The following is a 23,286-nucleotide window of genomic DNA, read 5'->3' as shown; positions in this document are numbered from 1 at the left end:
TCTACAATTTCAGTATGTAATTGGAAAGAGAAAGTGTTTTTTCATATATGTGAAAAACATACCCTATACAGCATATGTGCATTTAGGAAAAAAGAGGAAGCAAGCAGACAATCGGAGCTGCACAAGGAGTCCTTCCTTATCAATTGCAACATCCTTCCCAACCTCTGCTGACGCATGCCTGCCGAGGGCCAGTTTTCAATGCCTCCTCCATGCTTATCATTCAGTCGGTTCTTTTCTAAGTATGTGGCCCAACCTTAAACAGTGGATGTAGTTGAAGCCTTTTCCTTAATGGTGAGAATAAATTAGGGCGGATGATCTATTTCCCTGCTCAGAGAACAGACAGCAGTAGGGCTGGGAGAAGGCTGAGAAGTTATAATGTGTTTATACACAGACACCTTGAATTTATATTACACCGTTTATCAAATCTATCTGATTCCAGGCACTATTTATGAAGCACTGAGTATGTGCTAACATGATAATCACATCAGCTCTTGGGGTGAAGGTAACTCTTGAATCGGGGGGTGCTGCCAGAGTAGGTGAGAGAGAAAGCCTGGGCCAAAGGAGGGCAGGAGGCCCGCATGTATAGGCACGATGAAGGGAGCAGGAGAAAGCCCAGAATTCACGTTGTGAAAATCCTAGTCGGCAGTTTTATGAAGGCAAAGCAGCACCAGGGGGACAAAGGCCTGTAACAGTCATCTACTCTAGACAGATACTCTTGAGGTCTGCATTTTACAGTCTGTCCTTTGCAGGCAGTAACAATGAATTCACAAAAGCTGACAGGAGTTACTTACTCACAGGCAAGTTGAATGTTTGCATGTTAAAACCTATTTTAAAAAAGAAAAAGGAGCAGAGAATACACTTAATCTGCTGGCCAGTATTTGTATTATCCGATATGGCTGCTTTCTCATTCAAGTGCCTTTAATCCTCTAATGCCATGCACCTTTCAGAGAGAAAGACACATCCTTCAGGGGAAGAAAAAAAAATATTTCAAAAAGCTAACCAATAAGTAATGAGTTTATTTGTAGTTTAACAGTGTAAACAACACAAAATTTGGTTTTATAGTTCTCAACTTATTGGGTTTTTTCCCCACAGGTCCTAATTCTTTACATAGACTATCCTCAAATCTATATTTAGCTCTGAAAGTGGTTCACTGTTTGTCTTGATTCACTGACAGCACAACAGTCAGTCACATTTCCTGCAATGTAAAGCATCTGAAGACTTCAAATAAGGGGTGCTTTAATGACTCAGGATATAATTAATAATTCTTTTTTCCTCTAATAACACAAAGTAATACAGAAGAATGATAAGGAATATATATGAAGATAATGAAAAGATAATGATAAGATAAAAGATAATGAAAAGAAAATTTTCTTATACTAGATGAAATGCAGTTAAATCAAGATTGGTTTTGGCAGGTCTCAGGACCTGTCATGATCCACCAAGGCCTAGGCTGACATTCATCTGGTACACTATGTCAGTATTCTTTCTGTTTATAGATTTAACCATAAAGTTTTAGTAACTATCAGAACTGTGTTTAAATATACATAAAACACTGAGTCTATTTTCTGCTAATACATTCTGTAATTCACATCCAAAATGTATTATATCTGTTAGGATGCATTCAGCTGCAAGTAACAAGAAACTCGATTCAGATGGTTAAGAATTTTTTTAAATGTCACTACCCCCTATAATCTAAGGTAGAGTTGCTCTAGGTTGGTTAATTCTGTGGCTTAAGAAGATCATCAAGGAGGGTTTGGGAAGCAGGTTCTAGAGGGAGGAGATATATGAATACTTATGGCTGACTCACATTGCTGTATGGCGGAAACCAATACAACATTGTAAAGCAATTATCCTCAAATTAAAAATAAATTTAAAAAAGAAGAAGATCATCAAGAGTCATGTTCCAGTCTCCCATACTCGGCATATCAGGTGTGAAGTCCCCTAGTGTCCCTATGGTTAAGAAGCTGCTAAGTCCAGGGTCACATGTATATTCAACAATTTCCAGCTAAAAATAATGATGTCCTCTTCCCAACAAATTATGCATCAGCAAAAAAACTTTTCGCTGGGATCCCAAGCAGACTTGCCCTCACTTACCAGAACTGGGTCACATGCCACTTCCTAATCACTGGCAAGAAGAATGGGGCCAATCACCTGAAGGGCTAAAGTGGAGCCCATGTGCTCTGAAGTTCACTGTCTCACAGGGAAGGAAGGGCTCTGCCAACCAGGAACCAGGGTGGGAAGAAAATGGACTCAGAACAGGCAAACCCCTGTGGCTTCTAGAGTTTTATATTTAACTTTTAATAGAAATGTGGTATCTACTGTTTGGTCTGTTTAAAATGAGAAAAGTGGGACTTCCCTGGTGGCCCAATGAAGTAACCTACTTCACTAGGTTAGGTTCACACTGTACCCTGCCAATACAGCGGACACGGGTTCAATCCCTGATCCAGGAAGATTTCCCATGCTGTGGGGCAACTAAGCCCGTGTGCCGCAACTACTAAAGCCCCTGCGCTCTAGAGCCCACGGTCTTCAACAAGAGAAGCCACCACAATGAGAAGCCCTCACACAGCAACTAGACAGCAGCCCTGGCTTACCGCAACTAGAGAAAGCCCACTCACAGCAATGAAGACCCAGTGCAGCCAAAAATAAAATAATTTAAAAATATGTTTTTTAATTAGAAAAATGATTGAAAAGGTCTAAATAATTCTGAGCAAAGAAAAAGTCCTGAAAAGTACATCATCGATAAAGGGTGGCATGCTGATTTTGTTCAACACCTATCCTATACAGATAAACGAATGCCATACTTAGGCCTTCCCTGGTGGCTCAGCTGGTAAAGAATATGCCTGCAATGCGGGAGACCTGGGTTCAGTTCCTGGGGTGGGAAGATCCCCTGAAGAAGGGAACAGTGATCCACTCCAGTATTCCGGCCTGAAGAATTCCATGGCCTGTACAGTCCATGGGGTCACAAAGAGTCAGACACGACTGAGTGACTTTCACTCACTCATGCCATACTTATAAACTAAATTCTTGCTAGAAATGCATAGTTGGGGCACAACTGTGAACTCTCTTTCTCTAAAGTGTATTAGGTTAAGACTGACTTAAGTAAAAGCTCTGGCTATTATGGGAGCTGTTAGCAATGAAAATATATTTGGCAGCTACGGTTCCCTGGTATGAACCATGTGATAATCAAATGTAGTTTCCTTTACTCATAGCCAGAATCAAAACAAAACATTTCCCTGAATACCTTAGTCAATATATGATCAAATAGAGCCACAGCTCATGAACTGACAAAATGCTGTTCTTTCTGTTAGCAACAGTTATTGCTTTAGGTATTTTATACAAAACATAAATAACACTATACTGTGTTTTTTTCATAGCCCCCAAAATAATAAAGTCCATTTTCTATCTCTACCATTGTGTTTACATACATAAATTACACATAAATATGTATATGCAATATAAAATATTGCAGCTCAGTGGTAAAGAATCTGCCTGCCAATGCGGGAAACAGGAGACGCAGGTTCGATTCTTGGGTCAGGAAGATCCCCTAGAGTAGGAAATGGCAACCCTCCAGTATTCTTGCCTGGGAAATTCCATGCACAGAGGAGCCTGGCAGGCTGCAGTCCTTGGGGTGGCAAAAAGCTGGACAGGACTGAGTGACTGAGCATGCATACAAAGGTATCTGATGGATAAACACATGTATGTGTATGCATGGGTGTATATACATGCATTTTATTTATAGATAGTATTTTTATTTTTGAAAGATACCAGTGTTAATCCCATGCTAATTTAAGGAAAGCATTAGAAATAAAGCAAATTTATAATAATCCGAGTGGGTGTTCTGATGTCAGGAATAAACACTGTTACAATAAGTATTCTAATATAACTATTACTGCTGTTAATCTTAATAACTAACATTTTTATAACTTTATGTCAGGCACTGTGCTAAGTACTTTTAAAACATTAATATACTAGCTTGGTAAAAAAAAAAAAAATGTTCTCAGGCAATTAGGTGATGTGATGGGCCAGTTACCCATAATGTTTGGCAATCAGAAGGCTTTCCTAACATTAATTTCCTATATCTTAATGGTTCCCTTTGACTGCAGACTCTGCCCTCTAATCATTTCATTCATTTATTTTTCTTTTTATCTGGAATTCAATATTTACTTTCATGTTTCCTAAAATACACTTAAAGGCTATACACATGTATCATAAAATATCATAAATTATCAGTATATCATTCTAACAGTGATGTTTAATGTGTCAGTTAAATTTATCACATAGCACTACCCCTTTCATATGTAAGATTCCCAAGGCATCTAATATAAATCATAAGGTTTGAAACCAGGCCAACAGATGGTTGGATTTTCAAAACACCCTTCACAGCTGCCACTTTGTGTTAGCATCAGATTAATAACTGATATACCTGTTAAAATACAGTGAGCCATCACTAAGATTAATTTGCTCAGTTACTTATCTTGCAACTTCCTCTAATTCAAGCAGATGTAAAAAAGTAAGCTGGGAATTCCAACTATTAGTTCTCTTTCATTTTTATTTGGGCTTAACAATGAAATTTCAAATAATTTCTTTTTAGTAGACAGGTTTCATCAGGGAAACTTTCTTACAGGTTTCATCAAGAAAACCTGTAAAAAGAGAACTATTAGATTATAAAAAGGAATAAGACTGGCATTTGAAATATAATGTTCTACCATGTCAAAGATTCTGCTTTTCAAGAACATTATGATATCTAGGTAGGATGACAGAAGTCTCAGTTAAACCAGGATAACTTGGTTTTCTTCTAACTCAGCCAAGTACACTTCCAAAGGTACCATTTCGATGATAAATTACATGGTCACACAATTTATGTGCCATAGAGTAAATAGTTAAGCACTTTGCACTCAGCTCTTATTAAATTACATGATAATTTTGAACAGGGAAAATTTCTAGCAGCTAAAGTTTCCAAGTGAAAAAACAAGGTGCAGTTCCCCTATGTGATCAACTGTCTTTTTACTTCTCCTTCTTCTAACATGCTTGAAACAGATTCACCTTAAACAGTCTAAGTAGAGATGAAATTTTCTTAATCATTTCCCTGTCAGTCTGTGCAAAAGAAAGCAAGACCAAAATTTTTGGCCCTGTCCACCACAAAAGAGGCATTCCTATACTCCTATAGAATATAAATTTCACATAATATGATTTTAACATATCACTTCATATCAATACGCTATTGTCAGTCTTGGGTATTTTTCTCCTTGTCACATTTTTAACCACAGGATGCTAAAATGGAAATCTAAAAGGGATGAAAAAAAAAATTAAGGAGAGAGGAATCTAACCAGTTTATATTTTATAGAGAGATAACTGAGTACCCTATTATCTGATAACAGTAGCCTGTTAATCAAAATTAATCTGTTCAAAGAAATAGTTGGAAATATTGATCAAAATTAAGCTTGGAGAGTTGTCTGAGGAATAAATATTTTCATAGTTTTCTTGGATATATGTACTAAAGCAAAAGTTCTTAAATGTTTTGGCCTCAAGACTCTGCTACACTGTTAATACTTATCTACAATCTCTCCCTACCAAGAGCTTTTGTTTATTTGGTATATTTACTACATTAGAAATTAAAAGATTTTTAAATGTATTCATTCTTTTCAAATTATCAACGATAAATTCACTATATATATAATGTTATCACAAATGTTTTGTGAAAATAACTATATTTTTAATTAAAATTTTATAGTGAGATGAATGGCATTATTTTACATTCTTGTGACTTTCTTTAATGTCTGGCTTAATCAAAGATTTATCCTCATATCTGTTTCTGCATTCAATCTGTTGCAATATGTTGTTTCATTTGAAGTATAAGAAAAATCCAGCCTCACAGAGAAGTATATTTGAAAAAGGCAGGAGAATAACAACCTTTTCAGATAACTGTGGACATTCTTCTTTGTTATTACACTGAAACTCAACAAGCTGTAGTTTCTTAATTGCAATGTTGAATCTTAAAATGAATCAATAAACTTTCATACTCTTTACAGTCAAATCTTTTGGTCTATCTTGAATATTAATGGATCTTTTATCCACACATGTCTTTGTAACAACACGCGTCAGTCATTTTAAAAATACAAATTCACTGAGTTACAAAGATTCTCCATATTTTGACATATTTCATTATATAACATCAAAAAATTCATTAATATCACATCCTCTTACTAGGAAAGTATGGATTACAAAGAGGAGCAAGTAAACGTCTGAGGGAAAGGAAATTTTCAGTATCTTGATAATGATAATGGTTTCACAGGTGCATACATATGTTAAAAACTCATCAACTTACACACTTTAAACAGGTACAAATTTTGAGTATAAGTTATACCTCAAAAAAGTAAAAACAAAGTTTGATAGGTAAAAACAACCTGGGAAAATCGAGTTCCTTATTCTACTCTGTTCTCTTTCTGTATAAAATTTTCCGTTAAAAAGAGTGGGGAAGTTTAGGCATCTGTCTACTCACAGTAATAGACCAGTTTTCTTAAATTCTTACTATTGTCTGAAAGCTTGAGTTTTATTATTAGCGGTAAACGATATCAGTTTTCTTTGCTGTGACAGGTTTATTTCTTTTCAAGAAAATTGCTGCCAAATACCCAAATGTGGAAACAAAAAATGTCTAAGGGGTCCTTTTTCAAGAAAAAAATGGTGTTCCATGAAGGGAAGTGGCGACCTTAGCTTGCAGCTTAAACAACCACACTGTGCTTTCCCTTGAGTCAACCTCCCACTTCAGTATATGGAGGTGCTTTATGAGCACCTCTCAGTTTTGTTACATAAATATTAAAAAGATACATGCTCAAAGATAGAGAGTAAATACAATTAATAATTATTACTACTCAGCAAGAACATTCTTAGGTTAAATTGGCTTTTTTCTTTTTGCAACTGCTTTGATTCACACTGGTCACCCACAGTTTTACCCACCAATGCTCTTGCATCATCAGTGTAACCCTTAATCCCAAAAGAAAAGGCAAATAATATCTTAGTATTATTATAAAAGTAGTTTTGCCCTCACACAGACCCTAAAAGTATCTCAGGGCCTGCCAGGGATCCATGGATCAATCTGTGAACTAAAGTCAACTAAAAATCATTTTAAAAGAGTTTAAAGCTCAACAAAAGTATAACTTTACAAATTATTAGACTATTAAATCACTCAGAAGATAAGCACAATGAAATACATTTTTACTAATAAAAATAAATGATCTGAGAAAAAAACCCAGATATTTAAACAAATATATTTTGCCAATACCCCCACCTACTAAGTAGACCTTTAAGTGGGTGTATTACATTTTAGCAATATAAACACTTTCAAATTAAGCATTTTAGAAACTATTACTTATCACTTAAATGACAAAGGCTCAGATTTAAGGATTCTAGAAAGCTCAAAGATTGGTGTCCTAGCTATGCCTCTCACCCAGGGAAGAAAAACTGCTGACTTCCTTTTCCCTCCCACTCTTGACCCGTCAATCAGTGGGTCAATTACAGTGACAACATTACCTTCCATAGCGAAGATCCCCATGCTTACATACCAAACTGGGCAAGATCCAGAGCTTTTGGAGCTCTGCCTTGGCCACAAATGGTAAATGAGCACTTAAGATTGGGACACCAAAGTCAAATCTGAGGGTTTCCTTGGACATAACCCCCAAAAGTCGTTTTTTGTTTGGCTGAACCACCACCTACATAGGACCAATGGGAATTACTGGATGGACCATGACAAGCCTTTAAAGACTGACAAGATTGGCCTGAGTTGTCTAGCTCTTTTAACAGTGATTCTCAAAAAGCAGGGACATCTGGATAGAATAAATTCATTGACTCAACTCACCCAGAATTCTCCCTAGTGTTTCAGCCCATAAAATCTGAGTCTGGTGTCTTGTTAGTCTGACCGGTTTGATACTGGATACATCCTGCTGACTCAGCTGTGCTGACTCTGACTGTGACTCTTCTCGTTCAGCGCCACATCTGCACAGGCCTGCTTGCTTCTACTTCAGCCAAGCCCCCCACTGCCTCTTCTGCAGTCCGGAACTCTTTGAAGGGCTTAGCTTTAAGATCCAATCTTGTGTCCTTATGTTGAGTATTAAACTCCACCCTCTTTTTATCCCACATCTATCTACTCAGTCTCCTTTATACATATTCACTGACTTAGTATATTCAACTGTGCCCATCTCCTTTCCCAGCTCCCTCACTAGCTCCTCAAACACATAAACCTTCCTCAGCTAACTAGACTATAAACTCAAAGTTCCTCCTATCATTAATATTACTATCATCCTACCACTTAATATTATCACTAATATCACCCCTGCTCTGCCCTGCCTCCTAATGCACTGCTTCTCTCCCCTGTAAACTGTACCTATTGATCCTGGACAGTGTCCTTTCTCTACTATCCATCTCATCCTATTTATCCAAGCCCTGAAACTCCCCATCCCCAGCTCTCCTATAAGCTAAAGTTATATGCTGCTTCTGCTGTGTCCTATCAAAACCCATCATTGTTATGGATGAAGCTCTATTCAACTTCTCCTCCTCCCTCTCCATTTTTCAGAGGTAGTCTTCGCTCCCCAGTGACACTGTATACTCTTAAGGACTATGTCTTATACTTCTCTGTATCTCGTGAGACCCAAGAGGAGTACATATATCGTACATACTCGATAACATTTATTAAATTAATGATGAGTAATTATTATTAAACAGCTGGGGTTCTCAGAAAATCGTATTTGCACCTCTGCTTGCGAAGTTATAAAGAAGTACACAGGCCTGAAAAAAAAAAAAAAAGCCTTCTAGACCTTTCCAAATTCTCCACTTCCTCCTATGAGAAATATCTGACAGCTGAAAGTAAACTAGTCTTTGCAAGCACTAAATTGCTCATCAATCTTCCAAAGGGTGTCATTTAGTCAATTACTTTCCCAAAGGAAATATAAATGGAACAGAGCTGCCAGGGAAAAATTAATACACCCAACTCTAGTAAGTAGCTCACAGAGAAAAGCTTTCACCACCCTAGGACATCTGAGCTATATTTCATTCCTGGATTCACCAGGAAGGACTGGTTTTACACTTTAAAAAAAAAACAACAACTGTATTTTAAATGATTAATGAATGCAGTTAGGTTTGCAAGAAGTTATAGCTCAATATTAAATAAGCATATTATCAACCAAATTTTTGAATTTGGTTGAATTAAAAAGTAGTCCTTTTTCCTTGCATCTGAATGTATGACTATTGCCTCCATAACCTACCAAACTTCCCCCCAAGACTCCACATAAAGATGCACAATGTCAGAAGTTGGAGAGGAAAATGCTCAGCATGGAAACGTAATGCAGGCCCAGGGAACAGCAGCAGCTGCCAGGAGATCCAAACTCAGATGCTGTCAGGAACCACGGAGGTAGTGGGACTGAGCTAAGCAAATTGTAAAAGAAGAACAAGAGTGAGGGGGTGAGGGGGTGACAAAAGGCAGCTGCTTTCAAGGTCATCAAAGAGATAAGTAGAGTTCCCTGTGCTTACATCCATAAGAAGAGCCGAGCAGGAAAATACGATAAAAATCAACTGCAAATCTTGGAAATGAAGCATATAGTCATTGGTATTTTTAAAATATCCTAAACAATATAACTGAGACAGCTGAAAAGAAGATCAGTGATTTGAAATTCCGTATTATCCAAGAATGCACCATTAACAACTTAAGATAGGAAATATGCAAATCTAAAAATTCTCTACCCCCCAAAATTCACATGTATCTATATATACAGTTTTATGAATAATTTCAGGAGGTTCCCAGAGTTCCTGAAACCCAAACTCTACTCTAGAATTCTGAACACATCTTATGATCATATGAAATCTGTCCCATTCTCTGTATACAACACAATACTGGTTTCAAGGTTCAGGAAACAGACATTATATTTGAATTAGGATCAAATTAAAGAGCAACCATACCAAATGTTAGCCAAATAAATCTGAACAAAAGGGTGGAAGATCTAAAAAACACCTTTCTCCAAAGAAAGCACTCATATGGCTAAAAAGCACATGAAAAGATGCTCAACATCACTAATTATTTGACCAAAACTACAAATAAGATAGCACCTTACACTGGTCAGGAGGGCTTCCCTGGTGGCTCAGACGGTAAAGAATCCACCTGCGATAAGGGAGACCTGGGTTTGATCCCTGGGTTGGGAAGATCCCCTGGAGGAGGGCATGGCAACCCACTCCAGCATTCTTGCCTGAAGAATTCCATGGACAGAGGAGTCTGGTGGGTTACAGTCCATGGGGTTGCAAAGAGTCAGAAAAGACTGAGGGACTTTCACACTGATAAGAATGGTCATCATCAAAAATCTATTATACAAACAATAAATGCTGGAGAGGCTGTGAAAAAAAGAGAACCCTCCTACACTGATGGTGGGAATGTAAACTGGTACACCCACTATGAAGAATGGTATGGAGACTCGTTAAAAAACTGAAAATAGAGCTACCATACGATCCTGCAATCCCATGCCTGGACATGTATCAGGAGAAAACCATGATTCAAAAAGATACATGCTCTCTCCAGTGTTCACAACAGCACTATTTACATAAGCCAGGACACAGAAGCAACCCAAATGTCCATCAACAGAGGAACAGATAAAGATGCAGAGCATAGACACAATGGATTATCACTAAGCCACAAAAAAGAGAAGGAAATAATGCCACTTGCAGGAACATGGTGGACCCAGAAACTGTCGAACTGAATGAAGCAAGTCAGACAGAGAAAGACAAATATCATGACAGATATCATTTATACGTGGAATCTTAAAAAAAGGGTACAGTTGTACAAATGAACTTATCTACAAAACAGAAATAGAGTTACAAATGGTTACCAGAGGGTAAGGGAGGGCGAGGGATAAACTGGGAGATTGGGACTGACATATACACACTACTATATATAAAATACGTAACTAATAAGAAGCCATTGTATATAGCACAGAGGACTCTACTCAATACTCTGCAATGGCTGAAATGGGCAAAGAATCTGAAAGAGTGGATATATATTCTCCAGGCAAGAATACTGGAGTGGGTTGCCATTTCCTTCTCCAGGGGATCTTCCCAACCCAGGGATCGAACCCAGGTCTCCCGCATTGCAGGCAGATGCTTTAACCTCTGAGCCACCAGGGAAGCCAGAGATATATAGATATATATGCATAACTGATTCACTTCACTGCACACCTGAAACTAACACAACATTGTAAATCAACTATACTCCAATAAAAAAAAATTTGTTTAAGATAATACAAAAAAGAATCTGAACAAGAAATGAAACCCACAAAGAAAGAGTTCTGAATCCTGCCCAATATTTTCTGCTGTAAAACTCGGGTAAGATCAAGAAAATCAGTAATTATCCACAGCAAATATAAGACTCTAGTGTGTATTAAAATTAGTTAATGATTATAAAATAATTATCATTTTCAATGCCGACATTAATGTTCAGAATGGTAGGAGAATATAGATTATGTGTAACAGGCAAAAACCTTTTTTAAATAATCTTAATGATTCATATGGGTGAAATTTGAAAGAAGCTAAATTACTCTGAATTAGAAAAGGATGAGAGATAAAGAGCCTGAGAGAAAAAGTAGAGAGAAATTGCCTAGGATAAGGGGAGTTTTAGAAACCAAGCTGGAAAAGAGCAGTAAAAGAAAATTCAGTGAGTGGAGCATAGTAATTTGGGGTGAGCTGAACAGAGCTGTATAATGGCAATATTGGAGATCCATGCTGTGAGCTGCATAATGCAGGCCCACAATACCTTCAGTAAAATCTACATATTGCTCTTTTTAAAAAAAAATAGGAGTGGGAGAGGCAATGAAGCACCGAGTTCTCCTTCAAGGTTGGTCTAACGTAATTACAGGGGAGATATGGAAAGCTAGCCAAAATCTGTATTATGCAAGAAGGATTTAAATTTGCTTTTTACAGTGAACCTAAAGAGAAATGTTTGGTCCGCATCAAAACTTTGATGGAAGCCAGCTCTCTTACAGAGGTTCTGAAAACAAAAAAAGTCTTCCTTAAAACGCATTTGACATGTTTCAGAACACAGAATTCAAATGACAAACTGAATATCTTCTGTTTAAGAGGGCTAAGATCTTTGGAAGGTAAAAAGGCTTCTCTGATGAGAATTTAGAAATAAAATTGTCTTCTTGAACATTTTTAAAATACTTTCTGTATAATGATTCTTTCAGGATGTATATTTCCATAGGTTTTCTTCAAGCTGACTTTGACGGTGGCAAGAAAGTACCTTGGTTGAAGATCCTTGAGATATTTAGATACATGTTTTTATCTTCTCCATTTTCACATCACTTAAAAAGTATACAAATGATGTTGTCTTGAAGTTCACAATTTTATAAGAAGATTGCCCAGTTTGAAATAGTAAATTTCAATCACAACAGATCAGGTTCCTTTGAAAGACAGCCACATTGCAAACGAGAAATACCCCTGTTCTGGTTTTTCACATTCTTCCTTTGGTGTACATGCTCTACTTGGAAACATAACCGTGTATGAATCTGTCTCATCACAAGCCATCTCCCTCATAAGATGACAGAGCATTTATGCATGAATCTTGGTCTCCCCTCAAAACATATTTTTCTTAAGGAAGAAATTGAAAGACAAGTTTTCAGTCTCTGCAGGCCACCTATGCTTTTTCTTCTCAGAGTGAAACTTTCTGGCCTGGCATAGTCTATTCCCAATTAAAAGCAGCAAAGATGAAAATACCTGGCATAGAAGGCTGTGATCATATAGGCCTTCACTGATGAAAATGCTTTCTTCATATTCACAAAATAAAATTACACTGAAATGAATGTTGAATCAACATTTCAAGACTTCATGATGATTATATTTTAAAGCACAGAAGTATAAAAACTATAGGTACTTAAATCTTGACTGATAAATATAAATACTAACTATGTTCCACAAAATGTTTAATGTATTATTGTCAAAACATAATGTTTAGGAAAATATGTCACTGAGAAAAACATACAACATAAACAATTGCCAAAACAAAATGATGCTGAAAAATCAAAACCAAAGATAATTTTTAAATGCCACTCACCAATTACAATTGAAGACTCACAGTGATAATAGCCATTACTTTGCTTTTTCTTCAGCATGGAGCAAAGATCTATACAATGTACCACTTCTTCTCCAAATCTATGGCCGATAAATTTTTCGTACAATTTGGGGTCTATTTTTTTCACTCCCTTGAAATGACAAGACAAAATCACATCAATCAATCATCTCATTTAGGCAACCAATTCATATCTTTATCACTTTCTTAGAACCTGATAGTACATTTTGATATACAGTCCTGCCTGCTGGCATCTGAAAATGGATACCACAAAATTGCTGTAAAGTTGTTTTTAAAGTCTCTCTGCCTGGAATGAGTTGTATTTTTTTTTTTCAAATTGAAGAGTGTTGAGCAAAAATAATAAGGTATATCAAGTTGAAATTTGAGATATCCAGCAAAGAGAAATCATCTCCAAAGACAATGGAGAAATGGGAGAATTTTTCAGTGACATGGAACCTAACATTTTATAGTGTGTAGAACGTAACATTTGCATCCATTTTAATAAATGGATGTAATTTTTAAATTCCTTATGTAAGACTCATCTGAAAGACAATTAAAGGCTATTCAAATTGGAGTCAATAGGTCTTCCAAGTTTTTCTCCACCTGCCCCTCCTGATTCTGTGTGCTTTCATAGCAGAAATAGGGCTTGTTGCCAAAAAATTAGTAACTTGGTAGTTCCCCCAAACATGGGAAAGAATGTCTCCCTCTCCCCTTACTATACATGGTCCTATGCCTGCCTCATAGTCCCAAAACACAGTCATTGAGATGAAGATACAGTACTTTACAGGGCAAGTTTACTAGCTGGCCATGTGCAAACTTTTCCTTTTAATGTATATATATACATTTACATTGCCCTGGAAATACCTGTCATTTCTGAAACTCAGAAAATATAAAGAATATAGAAAAAAAAGAAAATGAAAAATCATTTATGACCCTGTTATTTATATATTAATAAAATACATTAACCCTGTGATATATATATTCTTCAAGTCTTTCTCTATGCATGTATGTTATTTTCAAATTATACTTACATAAATCTTACTAAAGTATAATTAGAATACGTACTTTCCCTTTTTATTCACAAAAATCACAAAAAAATTTTAAATGCAGATAGAAAACAAATTAAAACACACCAAACTACTACTAAAATTTTATGTATTTTATTTTTCCTATGCATGAGTTGTACCATGAGTATTATCTGATAATCAGCTTTTTTCAGTTAATATGTTAAATTGATAAGTAATAAATAAATGTGAAAAATATTTTTATATTTTCATAGTATTCCATTAGATGGAGATATAATTTATTCACTCAATTCTTTATTGTTGAACATGTTGGGGAGTTAAGGTCCTACATGCCTCAGCCAAAAAAAAAAAAAATATATATATATACATATATATATATATACACATATACATATAACATGGTTTTGTTGAGCTATGTGTTTCAACTGAGCTCCTGATCTTTCCTAACCACTTCAGTCAGACTTCCCCACCTCAGTTAACAGCAACCATGTTCGACTTGATCAGGCTGAAAACCTTGGGGTCATCCTTGATTCTCCTCTTTCCCTTAGCCCTACTTCCAATCATATCGCGTTGGCTCTACCTTTAAAACACACCCAGTTCTTACCACTCCCCTGCCACCTCTGTCCAAGCACTTCTGTTTCTTTCACCTCAATTACCCCAAGAGCTTCCTAACTGTTTTCCCACTGTTTTCTCTTTGGAAGTCAAACTGATCCTATGAAAACATACACCCAGATCATGTCATCCTCTGCTCAAAATCCTCCAAAAGGTCTCCATTTTTCTCAGAGGAGCCAAACTGCCCCAACCAGCCTGCAGGGTCCTGATCTGCTGTCTCTGGACCTCATGGGCCTCGTGTCCACCACTCTCGCCTTCATCCCTCAGCAGCCTCCCCAGCCTCCTCGCTCTTCTGTGAACAAGCCAGGCGGAACCCACCTCACAGTCCCTGTGCCACCTGTCCCCACCTCCTGAAACGCTCCTCCCCCAGATATCTTTATCATCCATCCTCATCTCCTTTAGTTCTCTGCTCAAATATTACTTTCTTAATAGGGCTTCACTTATTACCTTTTTATATAAGAAGATACCTAAGAATTGATGCTTTTGAATTGTGGTGCAAGAGAAGATTCTTGAGACCCCCTTGAATAGCAAGGAGATCAAACCAGTCAATCTTAAGAGAAATCAACCCTGAATGCTCAATGGAAGGACTAATGCTGTAGCTGAAGTTCCAATACTTTGGCCACCCGATACAAACAGATGATTCACTGGAAAAGACCCTGATGCTGGGAAGGATTGAAGGCAAAAGGAGAAGAGGGCAGCAGAGGATGAGATGGTTGGATAGTATCACCGATTCAACAGACATGAACTTGTGCAAACTCCAGGAGATAATGAGGGACAGGGAGGCCTAGTGGGCTGCAGTCCATAGGGTTGTAAAGAGTCAGATACAACTTAGCAACTGAACAATAGGGCTTCACTTAACCATGCCATCCCTCCTCCCCAAGCAGTCCTCCCAAATCCTTTCTCTTTTTCTCCCCCTATACATACTTATGTTTCTCCATAGCACTTACCATCTTCTAACATATTATGTAGTTCATGTTTATGTCACTGTCTGTCTTTCGCTGTCTTTCTCCATTAGAATAGGAGCTCCACACAAGGATTTTTGTCTGATTTTTATTCTCTGAAATATCCTCAGTCCCTTATAGCTTATGGGCTTCCCTAATAGCTTAGTCGGTAAAGAATCTGCCTGCAATGCAGGAGACCCGGGTTCAATTCCTGGGTTGGGAAGATCCCCTGGAGAATGAAATAGCAACCCACTCCAGTATACTTGCCTGGAGAATCCCATGGATAGAGGAGCCTGGCAGGCTACACAGTCCATGGGGTTGCAAGAGTCAGACATGACTTAGCGACTAAACTACCACCACCATCCTCAGTCCCTAGAACAGTGCTTGACATGAAGCAGGGCTCAATAAATAACTGTCACAAGTGCAAAGGAGGATAGTTGACAACATCAAATGCTGTTCATTCATAGTTCAGCAAGAAAGAAAATGAATGGATTTCTTTTGATTTGGTGAGCAGCAGTCCATGAGGGACAGCAGAGCCTAATGCGGAGGGTCAGTTAGTGCATGAGCACACGTCCCTGCTTGGCCACTTCTCAGCCATGTGGCTTCATTCCAGTTTCTTTATCCATAAAATGAGGCTGACAATAATACCTGCCTCTAAGTGCTCATATGCACTGAATGAGTCAATTTATAAAAGTGCTGAAAACAGTGAAATATGGTAAATGTTATAACATATCATCTATCTATATGATATATATGATATACAGATAGATATAGATAGATATATAGATATATCATATATCCATATATGACCTACAATATATCTATAATATATTATAGATAATTATTATTAGTAAGACTATTGAAAATCATAGGTAAGATCTCAGGGGGGGAAAGTTCTGAGTAAATGGAAATTGACCATCTTATTTCCCTTTCAAATGCTTTTTCATTTGTGTGAGTTTGTTGTGTGGGGATGGGCTGGGGAAACGGTGTCATTCATTCCCTTTGAACAGACAAAAGATTAGTGACAACTTAGCAGAAAAATTAAGACCTTTTCAAGATACCATTGCCAGCATTGTATGGCCACTATAATCTGTATTTCAGTTTTGTAAGATGTCACTGTTTTTTTAAAAAAATAAGGAATAAAGGAAATATAAAAGCTACTCTAATCTGTTAGGCTAATTAATTTAATTTTAGCAAAAAGTAAGTACCAACTGTTTTGCAAGAATTCTCCACAGATGACTTCCAACATGAATCTTAAGAAGCTATTTTTTACTAGAGAGTGAAATGAACTTAGTTCTTTAACCCATAACTTACAGAGAGAGCTGTGGTTCAAAGAGGCAGGAGACCTTAGGAGGCACTAAAAGTTATATGCTCTGATCAGAAAACATCTTCAATAATAAAAGTATCCAGAATAGCTTTGTCGGTTTTATAATATTAGCATGGTACTTATTCTCCAGGGAATTTTTGTTTGACAATATATTTTGCAGGACTTTTTTAAGGCTCTTTTGTCCCCTGGAAATATATTTCTTTTCTAGTAAAATCTATGTGAACTAGTCTGACTATCCAACGGCAGCGGGTGGTATTTCTCCTTCATAATAAGGAAAGGACTTCCAATCAAAGAAAATAAACAAGTACATCAAAATTGGGTATCTATAGAGTAAGACTAAGCAGCCTCTAACTTTCCAAATGGATCCAGAGGGTTCTCAAACTAGTACCAGAGACATCAGACTGCAAAGCTATATTTTAAAGCTAAAAAGGATGGTTTTCAGGTTTTAGACCACAAATTAGTCTTTGCTTCCGTTCTTCATAGCCCAGACCCTTTCCAAGGTACCTCATCATTTTAAAGAAAAGATGGAAGTTTAACATGTTGTTGTTGTTGAGTCTTTAAGTCATGTTAGACTCTTTGTGACCCCATGGACTGTAGCCCACCAAGATCCTCTGTCCATGGGACTTCCCAGGCAAGAATACTGGAGTGGGTTGCCATTTCCTTCTTCAGGGGATCTTCCCCACCCAGAGATCGAACTCAGGTCTCCTGCATTACAGGCGGATTCTTTACCATCTGAGCCACCAGGGAAGCCCATAACATATTAGGAAAGCACAAAGAAAAGCCTCAAAAATGGTTAGAGGCAGGAAAATCTGACTTGTAAAGGCTGAGAGAGTTGGGATTCTTTCCAACAACATGTAGGGTATCATCAACAAAACCATGCTAAGGGTGCTGCCTCCTGGAATGCTGAATATGCCTGGTGACTGTCTAGTACTATGCTTGAAAATTATTTTTGCCTTGGACCTAACAGGAACAGGGTATATTTTTAAGGCTTTGTATTGATAACTGTAACCAATATAACTGACTTATCAATTATACATCATAACACTGAAGGAGAAAATAGGAATTTAAAGACAGAATGTCACACTTTGAAACAATAAATTAGTGGCAAGAAACATCAAACAAAATTTTTTCAAGACTATCTTAATTAATCGTCAGAAATGACTGAAGTTTTACTTCCCTTTGGCCTAGTTTCGGGTATAGTTTAGGGAAAATTATCAATGCTGTTCACAGCCACATGATAATTTCTGATACAGTAGACCATGAAACCCTGAGAAACTTCATTTTCGATTGCTACTTGGTACCCAAACAGCCAATACAGGAAAAATGCCATTGAGAGTGTAAGTATTTTTACAATCATCTGATGGCTGCTTCTGATAATTCATGGGTATTAATTACTCAGAAAGCATTCATCATATCATTTAAATGTTAAATGATGTGCAAAATTTAATATGCACCAAAGAGGATTCAGTCTTACACTCCTAGGCATCCACCTCTATTTTCAATATAGGAAGTAAACAGCCACAAAATAAGAAAATTCATATTAGTTAACAATCTAAATGTAAAAATCATTCAGCTAAGGTTCTGAAAGATAAAATACTTATTATTCAAATTCAGTTTCTACAACAAAGTTATTGTGATCAGAAAAACAATAGGATGCCAGTCTTGTTAAGAAGGTTAATTTTTTTGTAATAAAAGATAATTTCATATTGTTACTTGTTATCTTATCATAATAATTACAACTCCCATGATGCAAAAATGAGCAGGCTGCATATCAGACCAAAAAAAAAAAAAAAAGTGTCCTTTTGAGGTTAAGTTTGATATTCCTGGAGCTCTGTTATTTTCCAATAGTTTATTTCTGTTACCCAGCAGCTCTGAAAGAAATGCATGTTTTCTGTGATAATGGCATGAAATCAAAATTCAAGATGCAAATTAAGACCCAATCCAAACTGGCCTGTCATTTTAGGCATCAGCTGATAAAAGAATGATAATCTTTTATGTTCATTTTCATAAGTGATAAGAAGTTAGAGGCAGGAAATGATACCAGTTAGAATGATGTGATACCAGTGATACCAGTTAGAAAACTAAATTTTTTAAGTGGGTTTTCAGTGACTTTCTGTTTCCCAGAGAGCCCACACATTTTCTTTTTTTTAATATTTATTCATTTCTCTATTTATTTTGCTGTGCCAAATTTTAGTTGCAGCATGCAGGTTCTAGTTCCCTGGCCAGGAATTGAACCTGTGTCCCCTGCATTGGAAACATGGAGTCTCAGCCACTGGACCATCAGGGAAAGCCCTTAAAATTATTCCCAATGATCACTATTCCTAGTGAAAAGTTACATATTGATGATTCAAAGATATAAAAAGAATCTCTATCCACAAGGGGCTTCCCTGGAGCAAATCTTACTTTACAATTTTTAATGACTCTGTCTCTTGGCAAAACTACATTTTTCACTTATTTGTACTGTTTTGCTTCCATCTTTCCCCGGATACAGACACTTGACGACCTCCTTGTCGGCTATAGTCTTTCCCTTAGCCCCTCTCAGTGGGGAAAATGGAGGCCCCTCCCATTCAGGCTCAGTCCATCCAAGCCTGTTCATGACAGGGACGGAAAGACATGAGGAGTCTCCACCACATAGCCAGTGTGTTCTCAAATAGCACGGTGGTTTCAGATCCAGTGCCTAGCATCCCTGGCTGAGAATTGCCTTGCAGCTTTCCCATCGCCTCCTCCTGCTGCACTCAGCCAGCCTGTCAGCCTGGGCTGTGCCTGGACCCTCTGTCTAGCAATGCCTATTTCCTACCTGGGTGGGGCCCTAACACTCTGCCTCAGGCATGTCAGTAACTTGAGAGATGAAAAAGTTAACGAGTGATGGGAAATAGAAAAAACAGTTCTACTTTGCTCATTGTTCTGTACCAATCTGAAAAAAACACGATGCTTTCTACCATCAGTTTAACAATACTAGAAAATACTTCCATAGTATTTACTATGTACAGGCACTACTCTAAGAACTTATTAGCTTATTTAATAACTGCAATAACCCTCTGAGACTAGTACCATTATTATCCCCTGATAAGGAAATTGATTCACAGAGAAATCAGGTCACTTACTGATGGACACACAGCTAGTAAGAGGGAGAGCTTGGATTCAGATTCAGGGTAAGTGGAGAACACAAATAAATTGAAAAAGAACAGAATGATAACATTCAAGCTCTTTCACTATTGACAAGATTAAAATTCTAAGAATACTAACCATTCTTAAGATACAATCATATATACTATCATTGCTAAAACCAATGTGAAAATTGCTTTGAGAATTTCTAGCATCTGAAACACCTACATTTAACATGCTGCATTAGTATTAATAAAGACAGTGATAATTATACATCCATAGTAAATCAGTTTTATAAAGGTAGACGGCAAAGAGTTCGTAATGTTACTTACACACAGTAAAAATTATCCAAAGTATCCAGACTCTAAGAAGAATCCTTCTACTGCTAACATGCAAATAATCAACTAAAACACTGTCAGAGATTATCTGCATTTTTTAAACTAGCTGTTTATTGGAGCATCCAGTATTTCTCAGTTCTTCTTTTTAAGTTACTTAATGCTGGAGCATCTATGCATCTCATCATGAGGCTTTTCAGAGAGGTCATCCCCTTAATCCCTCTATTTATATACTTGCATTTAGCACTACTGCTTTGTTTAATCTTGAGGCTTTAGAGAAAGAAAAAGTAGAAACTCTTTACCCCAGCATTATATCTAACATTTACAATATTGCACCTTTCAGCAAGTAATAAGTAGAAACAAAGCTGCTAGAGCTATGTTTTGAATCTATTGTTGACACCTCCTTCTCGCTGTCCTAACACTGAGACGAGATGGGTGATCCTTGGGGGTATCAAGTGGCAAGGAAAGCTGTCACAGAGAAGAGGTGATAGACAACTCCCAGTAAAACAAGCTACTTCACAAAAAGCACCAAGAGAATATGCTGCATTGCTTCCTGGTATTGTTTTTATGAGTTGCTGGAATCAAAAAGATCAGAGGCAGAAACACGAATTTGGTTGCAGTTAGCCCATTCATACTGACTATGAATGACATGTTAACCGGCAAAGAACGTGTTGAGGGTACCCAGGGAAGTTCTCAAAGTCACTGACTCAATGCAAAAGCACAGGGACATTACAATACCTTTATTTACAACACACACTGCTCCCATCTAGGCTCATTCTTTGTCTACTTAGAAAACCTCAATTCCTCCTCAAGATTTCTCAAGTAGACCATAAGAAATCATATGCTGTTTGGCCATATAACTATTTCTGATATTTGCATGTGGCTTTTCTCATTTCTCATATTGAAAACTAAGCAGTGGCCACAGGATTGGAAAAGGTCAGTTTTCATTCCAATGCCAAAGAATGTTCAAACTACCACACAACTGCACTCATCTCACACGCTAGCAAAGTAATGCTCAAAATTCTCCAAGCCAGGCTTCAACAGTACATGAATCGTGAACTTCCAGATGGTCAAGCTAGATTTAGAAAAGGCAGAGGAACCAGAGATCAAATTGCCAACATCTGCTGGATCATCAAAAACACACAGGCATTCCAGAAAAACATTTACTTCTGCTTTATTGATTACGTCAAAGTCTTTGACTGTGTGGATCACAACAAACTGTGGAAAATTCTTCAAGAGATGGGAATACCAGACCACCTTACCTGCCTCCTGAGAAATCTGTATGCAGGTCAAGAAGCAACAGTTAGAAATGGACATGGAACAACAGACTGGTTCCAAATAGGGAAAGGGGTATGTCAAGGCTGTATATTGTCACCCTGCTTATTTAACTTATATGCAGAGTACATCATGAGAAACGCTGGGCTGGATGAAGCACAGCTGGAATCAAGATCACCAGGAGAAATATCAATAACCTCAGATATGCACATGATACCATCCTTATGGCAGAAAGCAAAGAACTAAAGAGCTTCTTGATGAAAGTGAAAGAGGAGAGTGAAAAAGTTGGCTTAAACCTCAACATTCAGAAACCTAATATCATGCCATCCGGCCCCATCACTACATGGCAAACAGACGAGGAAACAATGAAAACAGTGACAGACTTTTTTTGAGGGGGGCTCCAAAATCAATGCAGATAGTGACTGTAGCCATGAAATTAAAAGATGCTTGCTCCTCGGAAGAAAGCTATGACCAGCCTACACAGCATATTAAAAAGCAGAGACATTACTTTGCCAACAAAGGTCCGTCTAGTCTAAGCTATGGTTTTTCCAGTAGTCATGTATGGATGTGAGAGTTGGACTATAAAGAAAGCTGAGTGCTGAAGAACTGATGCTTTTGAACTATGGTGTTGGAAAAGACTCTTGAGAGTCCCTTGGACTGCAAGGGGATCCAACCAGTCCATCCTAAAGGAAATTAGTCCTGAATATTCATTGGAAGGACTGATGCTTAAGCTGAAACTCCAATACTTTGCCTACCTAATGGGAAGAACTGAATCATTGGAAAAGACCCTGACGCTGGGAAAGATCGAAAGCAGGAGGAGAAGGGGACAACAGAGGATGAGATGGTTGGATGGCTTCACTGACTCTATGGACATGAGTTTGAGTATGCTCCGGGAGTTGGTGTTGGACAGGGAAGCCTGACATACTGCAGTCCATGGGGTTGCAAAGAGTCAGACACGACAGAGTGACTGAACTGAACTTTTTCATTTCAGTGAAGCAGAGGCCCATAACTAAGGCATCTAGGAATGCTCCCTAGACAGCCCAATCTCAGCTGGAACCTCAACTCCCCTTGATCAAAGTCCAGCTGTGTTCTTGGCTCAGTGCAGCCTAGGGTTACTCAAGTGTAAACAAGTTATATCCTACTCCTCCTAATCACATCTGTTTTCCTAATATTTTACTCTTTGGAGCAAATAATAACATGTTCTCTTGAACTTACCAATGTAACCATTTATTTCTATAAACTAAAGATAAAACATAAAATATCCCATCACCAAATTTCTCCCCAAATACAAACTATAAACTTATAACTCAATTTAAGATGTTTTTGTTCTTCATTGCAATAGCCTTCCATTTAATCAACAATTCTCTCAACATTAAGTAAGTAAATATCAGCAAGTCACTGGTGCAAGAAATTCTCAGGATCTTAACAATGAAAGATAACAGTTAACTGTTCTGCAAAAGCTCATTCAGAAATAAGTTCATGAAAAATCCTAATGAATAATTTTAACTTGTCTTGTAACACTGGCCTATATACTGCAACATACTTATATTTTGGTTGAATGTGTTCTGCTTTT

At 37.4% G+C, this 23,286-nt stretch overlaps 1 protein-coding gene across 6 annotated transcripts in view; it reads right to left on the bottom strand.

The window, feature by feature from the left end:
- AKAP7 (A-kinase anchoring protein 7) overlaps positions 1-23,286 on the bottom strand; it is a 124,327-nt gene that overhangs the window by 42,504 nt on the left and 58,537 nt on the right. For 5 of the 6 annotated variants that reach the window (XM_060419652.1, XM_060419651.1, XM_015097414.4 and 2 more), the window contains exon 7: positions 13,079-13,226. In XM_060419652.1, coding sequence (XP_060275635.1) covers positions 13,079-13,226 — 148 coding nt within the window. Of the gene's footprint in view, positions 1-4,129; positions 10,161-11,208; positions 13,227-23,286 lie in introns of those variants that run through there. The other variant, XR_009601638.1, reaches the window with a different exon arrangement.

The sequence above is a fragment of the Ovis aries genome, chromosome 8, assembly GCF_016772045.2.
Source record: "Ovis aries strain OAR_USU_Benz2616 breed Rambouillet chromosome 8, ARS-UI_Ramb_v3.0, whole genome shotgun sequence".
NCBI classification, from domain to species: Eukaryota; Metazoa; Chordata; class Mammalia; order Artiodactyla; family Bovidae; genus Ovis; species Ovis aries.
The sequence above is the reverse complement of the archived record's forward strand: the minus strand, read 5'-3'. Positions and strand labels throughout refer to the sequence as shown.